This window comes from Dasypus novemcinctus, chromosome 19, assembly GCF_030445035.2.
Source record: "Dasypus novemcinctus isolate mDasNov1 chromosome 19, mDasNov1.1.hap2, whole genome shotgun sequence".
NCBI lineage: Eukaryota > Metazoa > Chordata > Mammalia > Cingulata > Dasypodidae > Dasypus > Dasypus novemcinctus.
Window position 1 is genome coordinate 16,126,800 of NC_080691.1, and position 15,158 is coordinate 16,141,957.

Here is a 15,158-nt window from a genome sequence, read left to right on the forward strand (position 1 = left end):
ATGCAGTGCCGCAGAGGGGGGCGCTGGGGACCGGGGGGGCCCCTTTGCCAAGACCAACGCTCCAGGAAGCCGGAATAGTGGCTGGGGTGGAAGGGCTGGTGCTCCAGGACCTTGGGCACCTCTGGGAGAGGCCCAGGTGCTACGAGCAAGGCCAGTCGCCCCTGCTCCCATCACCTCCCAGCAGTCCCTGGCAGCGGGTTTCTCTAGCAACTCTGCTTCCTCAGGTGTAAGCTCTTCCACCTGCCATCCTGGCTACCCGCAAAGGTCTGGAGAGCCCGACTGGGTGCTGATTCCTGCACAGTGTTCCCAGGGGGCCGCCAGCCAATCTTTCTGGACACCCCATGTTTGGGGACTCCCCCACCTTAGGAGGGCAATCACCAGACACCCCGTGCAACACCCACGCCCACGGAAGGCTACGCGGCGACTCAAGAGGATGAGGCGGATCTGCACCTGCACAGGAGACGGGGAAGCGGCAAGGGGCAAGTGCACAAAAACAAACTTAGAGCAACGTCATACTGCGCGGTTCCTGGGGGAAGAAACAGCCAGCAAGCTGGTAACAGCGATTACCACTTGGAAGGACGTGAAACGGGTCGAAGGGGACTTCAGACTCACCTGTCGTATTTTTTAAGCCGTTTTTGTATCTGTGCCAGAGACCGTGATGCATTCACTGGACTTCACTTCTCTCCCGGCACCCAGGAGAACTACCGTTTGCCAGGCCCCTGCCTTAGGAAGCAGAACGAAGTGTCTCACACACAACGCTGGTGACGGAAGATCCTGGTGGTTCATGTCTTTTTGCCAAAAGCAAAGTCACCGCCTGCTGAGGTCGTCCTCACAGACTACTGACTGTGACAAGAACCACTAGCAGCTGTCCTCCAATGCCACTCTCACCTTCTTCCACAGAAACAGAACCCCTAAACCTAAAATAAAGATTGCAGTTCCCAGACTCTCCTGCAGCTAGATGGGTCATGTGACCAAGGTATAAACAGAGGAATACAAACGGAAGCATCATGGGCTGCTTCTAGAACTCTTCCTTGGCCCCTTTTTTGTCTAATATCCCAACTCCGTGCCTGGAATGCAGGAGAGATGGCTGCAGCCACAGCTGCCATCTTGGGCCAGAAAGAGAAACCCCACGGCCCTGAAATGGTCCATGGCCCTGAGCCAGCATACAACCCTGGACCTCAGAGCTCCAGAAGTCTACCTGGGAGAGCCACCACTATTTGAGGTCTCTGTCACTCACAGATGAACCCGATCTCAATACCCACCCAGACCTCCTTGTCCCCAGTGACCCACCAAGCAGCAGCTCTCCCAGGGCCTCCAAGCACTACACCCCAGAGCCAACAAAGCAAGCAGCAAATTCAAAAGGTGCCCACGGAGCCACTGCCACCAGCTGCTCCAACAGGTGCCCAGAAGCCCTGAGCAAAGAGTGAGCCCTCTACTGAAAAGTCAGGACGAATGGGGCTAAAATGTCCCAAGGTCTCTTCCTCCTTCCCATCTCTCCTTTCCCACCAGCCCCGGAAGCCTTGTTGAGTCAGCTCACATCGCCCATCTCCATACTAATAAAATCACATATAGGTAGTGGGCGGGGACGTGGGGGCGTGGGAGTGTACTCGAGGGGCAGCACCAGGCGGTGGCTGGGAACCACACCACCTCGCCACCTGGATCAAAATCCCAGCTCTACCACTGGTCAGCCGCGTGACCCTGTTGAACCTCTCTGTGCCTCACTGGCCCTGAAATGGGTATAATAATTATACCCACCAAACTCCCAGGTGGTTGTGCATATTAAACAGATGGATTCAGGTGAAGTGCGTAGAACTGCGACTGGCATACAGTGAGTGCCACCTAAATACCAGCTATCATAGACCCAGAGGGCTGCACAGTTGTGTTTCTAAAAAATGGCATTGCACAAAAGAAGATACTCTGCAACTCGCCTTTCTCACTTGACAATAAGTCGTGGCCGCCAGCCCAGGGCAGTGTACACAGGCCCCCCCCCCACCCATTTTTAACTGCGATGTGATAGTCCACGGCAAGGAAGCAGCACCATCTAGCCGAGTACTGTCTCACTGGGGGATATTCTGGTTGCCCCCCTTTTATGCCACCGTGAAAGATGCTGCTGTAAATACCCTTGAGCATCTAACCTTAGGCAGTGGTGCTTCCACTTCTAGAGAGTGGAGATCTCCTAGAAACCTGCAGATCTCCTAGATTTGACTGCTGGGTCACAGACCAGGTGTTCTTTAATAGATATGGGCAGATGACATTCCCAGTCTTTCATCGTTTGAAAAAAAGCAACCAAAAAAAAACAAACAAACAAACTGTGTAAAACCCCTGGACGGGGGTTTCCAGGGCCCGAGTACCATAAAGAGACCCCAGGATCTGGGCAGCTGCCCTGAGCGGCCCCCAGATGGGGTGGGAGATCCTGGGGGAGGAGCAGCTTGCCCGAGGGCTCCCCGGGGGTGGGCGGGTGCTGCCACCCCACCTGCCGGGCCGCAGTCGCTCTTGCTCTGAGCAGCCGCCCCTGCCCGCTGGCTGCTGCTGTGACTCGGTTGTGGCCACTCCTCCCCACGGCCAGGCCTCACTCCAGAGTCCAGCCTCAGACCGTGGCCAACAGTAAACCGTCCTCCACCCCCACCCGCAGCCACTGGCGGGGGCCAGCACACAGTCCAAGCGGGTCCAGTAACAGGCAGGCATGGGACTCCCGCCGGAACAAGCGCGAAAGAGACATTCGATTCCAAAGCTTGAGTCTGACTACGGCCATCTCCTCCCCCAAGTGGAGAGAACCAGTCTGAGAATTAAGTCAACACAGGGCGAAAGAGAACTAAGAGACAAAGCAAGGGAGCACGAGCTCTCATTAGGACACCGTTAAGGCCCTGGATCCAGCCATGCCTGAAGCCTTCTGCACACCCCAGGTCCAGGGACCGATCAATTCCCATCCTTGTCCCTTGCAACTAATAGAGTCCTAACACAGTGACATACCCTTACATTTGGCATATCACCTCCATGACTGCACCTAAAACCTCAGCATAGGAAACAAAATATCATAGACCTGGTGTCTCTGGGAAACACCAAGGCCAAGTTCATCTTTAAGATGACCCAATAAGAAAAAATGCCAACACAAGGTCATAAAAGAGGCCGACTGACTGGAGCACCCCGAGTGTAAACGAGCCAGTGGGTTACTGCGCCCCTCCTGCAACCTCCCTACACGGGGTCTTTCTGATCCATGAGCTCATCAAGCTTTGCCTGCAGAGCGAAAAATATCTTGCACACACATGTGCTGCTATTTTTTAAATGTTACATAAATGCTACTGTCCTTACCAGAACCCATTCATTCAAAAGCATGACTGAAATGATGGCAACTTTCAATCAATACGTCCTTTTTTTTTTTTTTTTAGCCATGAGATCTCAGAATCACAGTTCTTTTCACTGAGACAAGCTGGATAATTTTTTCTTTAACATTAAAAGGGGGTACTTGTTCTTCGCCACAGTCAAAGCACTGTCAACATACATTTATAGAGCATTCTCTGCTCGACCATTTAAAGCAAACTTTCTCTGTAAAAGGGCCAGAGAGCAGCAGCTTGGGCTCCGCAGGCCATATGAGCTCTTTCACGACCACTCAGCCCTGCCATTGTTGCGCAAAAGTAGCGACATGTAAACAAACAGGCATGATATGTCTCCATAAAACCTCATTCACAAAAACAGGCAGAGGGCCAGATGCACTTACAAAACAAGCTATGGGGCACAGTTTCCAATCCCTACTTTACGGGGTGCGGAAATAAAAGGCAGCATGTCAGAGGCCCAGGACAGAGGAGGGTCAGGTGGAATTTAACTGAGTTATAGATCTGAATGCTGTCAGAGGGGGAAATTTTACGTTGCATATATATGTTCCTAGAATAAACATTTTTTAAATAAACAGGATTGTACAACACAGTGAACCCTGTTGTAAACAATGAACTTTAGTTAATAGTACAATTATAAAAATGTTCTTTTATGAATTGTAACAAAGGTACCACAATAATGCAAGGTGTTAATAACAGGGTGGTACATGGGAATCTGTATTTTGTGCATGATTTTCCTGTAAATCTACAAATTCCTAATTTTAAAAAAAAGTCATAGAAGTTGAAGGCAGAAATAGAATTTGGATTTTTTTTTTAAAGATTTATTTACTTATTTGTTTTTCTCCCCTACCCCCCCACCCCAGTTGTCTGTTCTCTGTGTCCATTTGCTGAGTCTTCTTTGTCCGCTTCTGTTGTTGTCAGCGGCACGGGAATCTGTTTTTCTTTTTGTTGCGTCATCTTGCTGTCAGCTCTCCGTGTGGGCGGCGCCATTCTTAGGCAGGCTGCACTTTCTTTCGCGCTGGGAGGCTCTCCTTACGGGGTGCACTCCTTGCGCGTGGGGCTCCCCTACGCGGGGGACACCCCTGCGTGGCAGGCACTCTTTGTGCGCATCAGCACTGCGCATGGGCCAGCTGCACACGGGTCAAGGAGGCCCGGGGTTTGAACCGCAGACCTCCCATGTGGTAGACGGACGCCCTAACCACTGGGCCAAGTCCGCTTCCCGGAAATAGAATTTGATTGACACCTAACTTTTTACCTACATAGCTACTAAATAAAGCAGGTACACCTGTGCTGAAAAACTAATAACAAACATCAGAATAATCACATCTTGAAGAGAGGAAGATGTTTTTTCTTTTTATAGTAGCGGCTCCAGCAGGAAAAAGAGCCCCAAACTGAGTCTGAGAGAGCAGGATTCAAAGCCCGCCCTATACCTCACCAGCTGCGCTGCCTGAGCCTCAGTTTCCTCACCTGTCATAATGACGTCATCGACTGCCGCCATTTATTGGGCACTTAGGTCGCGCTAAGCACTTTGCATCTCTGGCCGCCTTCAACCCTCTTAACGTCCATCTCCTTGACCCTGTGTCATCACTGCCATCTTCCAGGCGCGGCTCTCGAATCACCCCTGACCTTCTCGCTCAGGCCGGGAAGCCCACGCAAAGAGCGAGAAGCCAGCTCCCGGACTCACCCGTTTCATCACTAACTAATATTGATTTGGTCCCCATTCCAAGCTCAGTGAATGAAGCCAATAAATGTGTACTGAACGAATCCAATCCACCAGCAACGTCGGTGGCGCAATGTCCAAGACACACCCCGAGTCTAGCCATTTCCCACCTCGCATCTGGCACATCACCCACGATCTCAGCCCTGGAAACCTGAAATGTCACGGACCCGGTGTCCCGGGGGACTCGGGGAACCCCCGACTCTAACTGCTCGCACCTCCTCGACGTTGGCACCCTGGCCCCGGCCGTCACCAGCACAGCTCACCTGGACTGTCGCAGGGCTCCTCAGTTCTCCCCCGTCTATGGGTCAAGGCAGGTCCCTCCTCTGCTCGGCCAACGGCTCCCATCTCACTCAGCGTTAAAGCCATGGTCCCACCGGGGCGGGTCCCGTCACAGCCTCCCGCCCCTGCTCAGGAGCTCAGCAGGACCTGCCAGGCACGCACCACCTCAGGACCTTTGCACAGGCTGGTCCTTCTGCTCACGACACTCTGCCCAAGAGAGCCGCCTGGCTCTTTTGCCCAAGAGAGCCGCCTGGCTCACGCCCTCACCTCTTCGGGGTTTTGCTCCAAGGTCACCTTCCTGACCCCGCCATTTAAAACTGCAAACCATCCCACCCCGGCATTCTCTCTGGCTCCTCTGCTTCATTGTTCTCTGCAGCGCTTCCTACCCATCAGCTGAGCACGACGGTTATTTTGTTCACCCGAACGCCACCGCCAGGAGGACAGGGCTCCCGGCCCCAAGAACAGGGTCTGTCACTGCCCAGGTGTGCAATAAAATGTGTCTGATTGAATAAAGGCAGGCAGGAAGGAGCGAGGGGGATTGAGGTGCGGATGCAAAGAAGATCGATTCCAGGAACACAGCCACCCGGGAAACAACTTTTCTGGCAGAAATAGCCTTTTCCACCCACAGCACCCCCGCCGCTCCCCCCACCCACCCACTCGGGGCCGGTCCGCAGGCCGCGGCCCCCGCTGCGCCCCACCCCCGCCGGCCCGGCCGCGCCGCCCGCCCAGGAGAGCCGCAGCCCGCAGCGGCAGATGGCCCGGCGACAGCAGGGAAAAATACCGCGCGGAGGCTATAAATACCTCGGCACGCCACCGGCGCGACCGGGCAGACAAAGAGAGCCACCGGTTCAGCCGGAGAGCGGGAGCCCAGGAGGAGCCCGGCGGCCACTCTGCAGTTCTGGAAACCCGCCCGGGACCCCCCGAAGGGCCCGGGCCGCCGGCTGCGCTCAAGTGGCCGCCGTGTGTGTCCCTCTGCCCGCGGCAGCACAAGCCCTGGCTGAGGGGGGGCCATGCCCGAGGCCAAGCCGGGCGCTGCGTGTCCTGAGCCGCCCCTCCCAGACACCGGAGTCCAGGGCTCGGGGGCGCGACCTCCGAGTGAGGCCCCCCCAACGGGTTAGTTCAGGATCACGGGGCTCAGCGGCGCCACCGGCCCAGGCACTCGATCGGCCTCAGTGATAAAACACGGCAAATCAGATTGGACGCTATCGATTTTGTTATGTAACTATTTGGGGCAGAAGCATCAGGAGAAGGGATTGATCAGGGAAGGAGTGGGGTGTCGGGGAAGAGAGCCAGCGGTGGCGCCCCCCCGGCCGCGGGACCGGGGGTGGGGGTGGGAGCGAGAGAAGGGGCAGAAATTCAGCTCCCCGGAACCTGGACTGCCTCCTTTCTCCCCTGGCCCTGCGGGGAGTGGCCTTTGGAGAGAGGCGACCTCAGGCTCCCGAGGGAGAATCAGCAGGACAACAAGCCACCCCGCTTGGTTTCTCCGGGGCACTTACTGCCACCTGCCATCGCAGGTTGTGTTGGTGGTCCACGGGCGTGTGGCTGTCTTGTTCCACCACAATGACAGCTCCTTCAGGGCAGGGAATCGTGTCTCTTATTCCCTGCTGTAGCCTCAGCGCCTAACGCTGATATCTATTGAATGAATGAATGAGTTAGCACTTCCTGAGCGTTTGCCATGTGCAGATACTGTGCAAAAGACTTTGCGTGACCCTCCTCCTGCCTGGAACAGCCCTCTCCAGGTTAGCGCCTTCTTGGCATTTTGGTCTCAGATGTCAACTCCTCCAAGAAGTCTTCCTGGGTTGCCCATCACGTCACCTCCTTATGAATACGAGGAGCAAAAACTACTGCCTGGCATCTTCCTGTCCATTTGCTGGCTTGTGTCAGTCTCCCTGTCACCACCCCAACTGCCCTAGGATGCAAGCCCCTGAGGTCACAGTCCACTGATGGGGAAACTGAGGTACAACTCCAGACCAGGTGGTGCCACTGGGGCAGGGGAGACGGGGCCTGGTGCTCTGGGAGGCACACGCCCCCCTCCTCCACTCATGGGGGATTGTGTCCTGAGCAGGGGCTGGGCTCCTCTGAGCCTCAAGGCCCCTGCCTGGGGACACACTCTAGTCCCAGAACCCAGACAAATCCTGAGACGAGAGCCCAGGCAGCGGCCGGCGGAGGCTTCCTCGTCCTTCTCTTGGCAGCTCTGGCTATCGCGGCAAAGTGCCTGGCCAGCCCTTCCCTTCCAGCCCGGGGGGCCCTCGGCCAGGCGCCCTTTCACACACCATGGCTGTTTACAAACATTTCTCGCTGCAGTCGCCCAGCCTTATGATGAGAACAGCAGCAGGATGACTCCAGGGTCATTTTTACAGATGGGGAAACTGAGTCTCAGCAAGATCCAGTGCTGCCAGGACTCCCAGTTTCTTGAAAGAACCCAGAAACTTGGACGGTGATCTTGACGTCTCCCAAGTTTTAAATGTCAGCAACCCACAAGAGGGCCTGCAGCACCGACCTGGAGGCCACGGCCGCCGCCCCCGGCCCTCCACGTCCACTCGCCTTCCCCGGGTGCTGAGCCCCCACCGAAGCAGCTCAGGGCTCTGGTCGCAGGAGCGTGACTTCAGAAGGGATGGAAACAGGTGTCTCCCAAAAGACCCAACTCTGCTCTCAACTTGAGACACATCCCTGCACCTGCTGGCCCAAATCATTCTTGGAATCCACGAAGTGGCCCACAAAAGCCAGTGCCCCGGGTGGAGCGAATGTAGGGCCAAGTGCACGGACGCAGGGAGAAGACACGCCGAGGCTTTACCTCCGTGCTCCCTCCCTCTGGGGCCGCGTGAGCTTGCGCAAGCCCCGCTGCCTCTCTGGGCCTCAGTTTCCTCATCTGTAAAATGGGGCAAATACTAGTCCCTACGCTATCAGGGCTGCTGAAGACTTGATAACATCATGCCGAGGCCTGAGAACACGGGGGGCTCCAGGCGCGGGCGAGCTGCTGGGTTATTCCGCACTCTGAGGGTGTGAGGACCAGGGCGGGAGACCACAGCGAAAGGAGGAGAAAGTCCTTTAACACAGCCATCAACCCCCTCGAGGGTGCCGCCCCTGCAGGGACCCCACCTGCCCGCAGAGCTGTGGGTCACCTCGGCTCAAAAGCCCAGTTCATACCAACAGATCCGTCGCTGAGAGCAAGAGCAGAAAGGAAGCGAGAGCCCTGAGCGGGGCCCTCGGGGAAGCTCGACAGGTGCCCTCCGCCCCGCATCCGGGTCCTGCTCTCAGCAGCCCATTGGCACCATTCTGTGCGAATTTGGCTGTATAAAGCGGGGCGGAAGACCCAAACCAGGGCCCGGCTTGGAATCCTGATTCTGTGCAACCTTGGGCAACTTACTCGACATCTCTGGGCCTCCCAGCCTCACCGGTCATCTGCGAATAAGCAGAATGGGTCGGCCACCAGCAGGTGAATTGGGGGCCCAACAGCAACCCACCCTCCTCGCCATGGGCGTGATGGCTTCCTCTCTCTGAGCCGACAGGTGCGCTGCTGGCCACACCAGACCGCTGTCATTCTCATGACCTTGGGCTCCCTAAAGGACCCGCCAGAACCCGCCCAGAGCGGCGTGGGAAAGTCCTGGGCCAGGAGTCCAAGGGACGGAACGCCCAGGCCTGGCGCCAATTTACTGCGCGCCCCTGAGCAAGTCACGCCCCAGGCCCGAGGCGCCTCTGTCCGGGGACACTCGATGAAGGGGTAGCACCTGCGCCTTCCCCCACGGCAGCGCCCCTACCCCAGGGTACCGCCTCCTCCCCCCAGCAATGCAAGGCCATGGGCCTACTGGGGGGGCCCAGACCTTCCAAAGGAAACGCCCCCTCCCCAGCCCCCTACACATATAAACCAGGAGAGGAGCCACCGGCCACACAGCATGCCCAGGGGACCAGGCGACCCACTGGGCCCCCACCCTCCCTGGCTCCAGGCCGACAGCGAGGGCGTGCTCTTCTCCTCCGCCCCCTCCAGCAGGCGCCCCGGGCCTCGGCAGGGGACGGGATGATTTACGCTGGGAACCTCCACTGCTCGGCCATTAAATCATGGGGGGGGGGCATGTGCAGAGCACTCCCTGCTGCTTCCCAGCGCCACACACAGGCGACCCCCCCATCACTATTGAGATGAGAAAGAATCCACGGGGCGGGGCTCAGAGCCCTTTCCGGGAGAACCAAAGCCCCTGGCCGCCCGGGGCCCTGTCGTGCTCATTCCCACCCACCCTTAAGGGATTGGAGCATAATGGGTCAAAGAAGCAGGGCACAGCCATTTCCCCAGCAGGACCATCACCACGCGCTAATCTGCAAAGCCTCAGTGTGCACCAAAGTGGCCTGAATAATGGGGCCCCCCAGTCGCTAAGCTGGGGGATTTGTCATGCCTCTTACCAAGCATGGTTCCATATGTTTAAGCGCTTGCAGAGCTCAAAGAAGTACACCCGCCGCACTCTTTACCACGCAGCTACCCACGCGGAGGGGGGGCCTGCACAGAAGACAGTCCGCCGTGATGGGAGAGGGGCGACGCGTCTCTGGACTCTTTCAGTCCGTCTCCCAGAGCCTCCACTCTGGTCCCCTACAGCCAAATGTGCTCTGTGACGAAAAATGCCAGAAAATTTCCAGAAAACCCAACCGGCTCCAAAGGCAGTCCTGGTTAATTCCACCGAACCTTTCAACCAAGTGTAGGCAGTTAAGTATCTTTCAAGAAATTCAGACTTGTTTTTTCCCAGCTCTCCTAACCGGGGCTAAATATAGTTATCAAACTGTCGTCTCTTTATGTCCCCGGTGGGGACCGATGAGACTTACATACATGTGTTTCTAAGGACCCAGTGATGGCACAGGGCACGGGGGGGGGGGGGTCCTGCCTTAGGGGCATTTGTCATAACGCAGTGCCCTGCTGAGCCCTGGAGGGCATCCGGGCATGGCGGCGAGGAGCAGGGGCAGCAGCAGGTTTCAGGGCTGGCCCGCCTTCCTGCCAGGACCAGGGCCCCCCACCCCGAGCCACACAGGCTCCTCATGGCTGGCAGGGAGGGGGCAGGGGGGACCACCGCGTTCCCTCACAAAGCATTACGCAGGCAGCTCCTCCAGGAGAGCTCCGATATTCGCTCACGAGCATATCCAGCAAGCGCTGACCCCCATGGAGAGACACAACAGAGACCAAACGGCAATTTTCAAGTCCAAAGGACTGTGTACTTTCAGAAATAGGTCCCAGGGCTGCAGCTAAGAGGAAACAGTCTGGCCCCAGCAGCAGCCCCTCTTTAAGTACCGCAGAGAAACGCCGAAAGCCGTACAGCGATCACAGCTGCTGGCGAGCCAGGAAGACTGGAGAGCCAGCCACGGGCAGCCCAGGGCCGCCCCGGCAGGGCTGAACCGGAGCCGAGCCGATGGAGAGCTCTGATAGAGGTTTTCTCGGAGTTGGAGGCTTTATTAAATATTTTGGGTCACTTAAGGGCAGCGCCAAGGAGGACAACGTTTACTTTTTCCATTCAAAGGCATCGCACATCATGTGGATAGACACGGCTTGTTGCTAACCGCAACCCGGAGACAGCTAAAGCTAAAAAGTTACAGTTGCTTGCTTTTCTACTGCAATCTGCCTGTCTCTGTGGTTCACTGAGGAAATGGGAAGAAAATTTTCTAAAGCAAAAGCTACCTGTTCCCAGATCACGGTTCTGATTTTCAAAGGTTTGGAGAACTGTGCTCTCCAAATGCACATGAATGATACTCGTGATGGCTGGCAGTTCACCGGAGCCTGGAGGATTTTCTCCGCTGCTTGGGGGGAGGGGGGTGGAACTGGCATTTTAAGAAAAGCTTCCTCTAGAGCCAGCACGGAGCCATGTCAAGATGGTAGGAAGCACTCCAAACTCCAGAAGAGATGGAAAATACCTGTTATCTCTCGCCCAGTCTCCAGGTTTTGGCGACAGCTGTGCTGGTGCCAGCAAGGAGCAGGGCTCCCTGGTACCCAGGCAATGGCTCTGGGCAGCCCTGCCCCGCAGGGCTGCCTGGCCACTACCCTCTCCCCCCTGCCTTGGGAATCAGGGGGCTGGGCAGTCAGCGTTTCCAGGAGAAGATCAACGGGCTGCTTTTTCTCCAGCGGGAGGAGGCCATTTGGGGGAGGCCACCTTTGGAGGACATGTAAAATCAAGGGGGCGCCGCACGGAGTGGGGAGGAGCTGCGGACAAACCAGACAGTGCCAGCGCAGATGACCTCGGGGCTGGGGCCCCGCCGGTGCTCTGAGAGCGCACGACCACGCGTCTGCGGAGAGCAGGTGGCCCGTCCAAGGGCTCCACCAACGCCCTCCACTGTAAAACCCCGCAGGACCCAGGACTTTGGGGGGATGCTGCCCCAAAGGGTGAGGGGCTAGATTCCCGGACGCGCGCCTCCACCTGCCCGGAGATGCGGAGCGCATCCCATCGGTTGCCCCCTTGCACCCTGAAAGAATCCGCAGGCGGTGGGTGGGTGGGACGTGTAGGGGGAAAGCAGGCAGGTGGGTGCTCGCGCTGGGTGAAGGGGGACGTGCTCGGGCACCTGGATGCGAGCTGCCGGGGACTTGAGAAGGAGGTGGCCGCCCCGTGCGGGAGCCAACTTTGTGCGTGGCGGCCGGGGTCGGGGACCGGGTCCGGGGACGCATTACCTGGGCACCGGAGCGCAGTCAGCGCCAGCAGGAGCCCGAGCGGCGGCGCCCGGCCCGGGTGCGGCATGGTCCTGGGCGCGCGTGGGGCGCGGCGCGGGGCGGCTCCTGTCGCGCGCCCGGCCCGGCCCGCGGCTCCCGGGAGCAGCCCGCGGCGGCTACGCCCGAGCGCGGGGCATGGCTGGCTCCCGGCGCGCCGCTCCTCCCCAGACGCAGACGCCCGCCGCTGGCGGCGCTTCCTCGGCGGCGCCCCTGCGCGCTCTCCCGGACTCGCTGGTGCGCGGCCGGGGCGCGCGGGCGGCGCGGGGCTCAGCGTCCCGCGCCCTCGCCGGCGGCCCGGCACTTGGCCCGAGTTGCGCGGCCCCCCGCCGCCGCCGCGGCTCCTGCGCCCCAGCGCGCTGGCCATCCCAGCCGCGTCGCCGCCGCCGCCCGCGCCCGCGCCAGCTGCCGGCCGCCCCTCCAGCCGGCGAGAGAGTGAGCGAGCGCCGAGCCCCGGAGGAGGGACGGGGCGGGCGCGGGGAGGGGCCGGGGGAGGGGCCGCCGCCGCCGAGCCCCGCCACCCCGCGGCCGCCCTGCCGATAGGCGGCGGGACGTGCCACTCCCCGGCGGCCCCGGGGGAGGGCGCGCGGCCGCCGCGGCTGGGGAGACCCGCGGGGGGGGGGGCGGGCTGGGGCGTTTGCGGGAACGGGGACCGTGGGAGTTGTGACCTGCGGGGCAGAGAGAGTGCGGGGCGCAGGGGTGGGACCCCAGATAGACGCGGGCGTCCGAGCCGCGTGGTGGCGGGGCTTCCCAAGGTCGCGGGGTGAGGAGAGGGGCGACGTCTCGGGCCGGGATGGGGCGGCGGGGTCGGGGCCTGCGGGGCTAAGCGCAGAGGAGAAGTCCCGAGATCAGGGTGGCACGGCGCGGGGGCGCCCCGGGAAGGCGGCGCGGGGGTGGGCTCCAGGAGCCGGGGTTACGAGCGGAGGGTCTGCGCAGCACGAGGACCGCCGGGACGTGGGGGACGAGGGCTGGGCGGGGTCGCAGACCCCGAAACACCTCCCCGGGTCTCAGGCCTGGCCGTGGGAGCTGAGACGCGAGGTCCCACGCAGGCAGAGCCCGCGCGCAGGCGAGCGCCGGGCGGGGGAGCCGGGGGTGGTGCGGGGTGCGCAGAGCCGGGGAGGGAGCCTCTGGGACAGGCGAGGGGACGGGCCGATTCTCCTGGGGATCGCAGGCCTCGCAGGGTGGGGACGCCCTCGGGGGTCCTCGTTTCCCGGGGACCGCTGTTCCTGGGGAAAGGGCGAGCCTTCCCCCTCTCCCGAGCAGGCCAGGGGTCCTCGCTCTGGGCAAGGTTCCAGGGGCGGGAGCCCCACGCAGGGTCACAGGGCGGCCGCGCGGGGGCGTCGCTTAGATCACAGGAGTGACACCCCGGCCCGTGAGGCAGAAGCCATTTATGCTCCTGGGCGCTGCCTCCCCCACCCGGGCACCGGGGGCGGCACAGAATGGGTGAGTCATTGCCGGGCGCACGTGGGGGCACCTCGCGCAGCCCTCAGGCGCCTGCCGGCCCCCCCCTCCGGAGGAACCGTGTCCTTGCTCCACCCCAAACCCCCTCATCCCACCGCCTGCCGCCAGGGTGGTCTCGGTTTTCCAAGAAAAAGTAGGTCAAACCCTGGAGTTGGTGTGGAGGGAGAGAAGGACGCATTTGGGGAAGACGCTGGAGCCTCCGGGGCTTGGCTGGGGATCCCGGCTCTGCCGCACCTAGCAGGGCAGCCCGGGCACCGCGCATCCCCTCCCCGTGCCTCGGCTTCCCCATCTGAGGAATGGGCGCTGGGGAGCCGGCTGCCCTGTAAAGGAAGGGCTCGTTGGCCGTGTCCGCTCTGGCCACTAGCCTTCTCATCAGCATGGCCTTGGGGATGGTGTCCCGGTCCAGAGCCCCTGGAAGCACAGTCCTCTCCCCTCCGGCGGAGAAAGGGAGCTGGAGGGGGACGGAGAGGGGACTGGCACCTGCCTCATTAGTTCAGACAAGCTCATTAGCAGAGGCAGCACTCCGCTCTGCTGAGATAAAAGAAGGAAAAAGAGCCCGGGCAGGTGGCGCGTCTCTAGTCCAGGTTCATTACCAGGCAGAAAGGGGTTTTCCCGCTGTGGCTAATAGGCACCTTTCCAAGGGGCAACCCCGGGCCAAGCCCCTGTGCAAGCCGCCAGAGCGAGGAGAGCCACGGCGCAGGCTGGCCACCGGGCCTGGGGGCCTCGTGGCAAAGTGCCCATCTGTCGTCCCCCCCCACCCCGCCCAGCCACCGTGTTTTGAACTGAGCACCGACTGTATGCCAGGCCTGTGCCAGCTGATGTGGAGGCAGACAATGAATGGCCCCCCGGGCCTATCTCACCAGGGAGGAAAAGAGTGCCCAGCAGGTCAGCGGCCGCACAGCAAGGGTGCATCACTCAGGCGGGCACCTGAGTGACCAGGGGGCAGGTCGGTGGGGTCCGGGGAGCTGGGACCCAGTGGAGGAAGTCATTTTCCGGCACGGGTGAGAGGTCATTCTGTGCTTCGTTGGTCCAAGAAGTAACAAAGGAAAGGGACGAAAACACCAGCCTGGCATTGTCCCCAAGTTAGGAATCGAACAGGTGTGACAGAAGACGGCGATTGCCCCCTCCCCCCACTCAGAACCACCCCTCACACCCCTGCCCACTCTGCAACCTCATCTCCCACCCTCGGGGTCCTCACGCAATGCCCTCCAGCCCGCCACCCCAACTGCCCCCCTTGCTTCTTCTCTTCCTGGGACACCTTTCTTGTGTCCAACCCTGGCTGGCTCCTCCCTCCAGATCTCAGTTCAAGTGTCACCTCCCCAGACACTGCCCCCCCCCAATATTTAAAACAGCCCCCCCAGCCCCCTCACCCTTCTCTAGCCCTGCCCCCTAGCCCTGTAAGTCCTGGCTTCTCCGGGTGAGGGTGCTGGGCACAGCCCCCCCCCCAACACATGGTGCTCACTGGCTAAGCCAGAGGCCCGAGGGCTGGCTTTGAAGGGGCTGCCTGCCCCAGCCCTCCCTGACCCCCTGAGCTCACAGGCTGTGGGTGAGAACCGGGCCCTGCCTCAGCCTGTCCAGGGCTGGGGGGGCAGGTTTCAGCTCTGCGGCCCTGGTCCGTGTCTCTACTGGGGGTGTTCCAGGCAGCATTTTGAGCCGGAATCGCCTTCCTGCGCCGAAGGCGTCCGTGAAGTCGGGAAGGACT

At 60.2% G+C, this 15,158-nt stretch overlaps 1 protein-coding gene across 2 annotated transcripts in view; it reads right to left on the bottom strand.

The window, feature by feature from the left end:
* Positions 1-12,108, bottom strand: part of LOC101429838 (transmembrane protein 132B) — a 398,604-nt gene extending 386,496 nt beyond the window's left edge. The window contains exon 1 of one of the 2 annotated variants that reach the window (XM_071209744.1): positions 11,960-12,108. In XM_071209744.1, coding sequence (XP_071065845.1) covers positions 11,960-12,026 — 67 coding nt within the window. In that variant the 5' untranslated portion in view covers positions 12,027-12,108. The remainder of the gene's footprint in view (positions 1-11,959) is intronic. The other variant, XM_058281218.2, reaches the window with a different exon arrangement.
* Between the last annotated feature and the right edge of the window lie 3,050 nt (positions 12,109-15,158).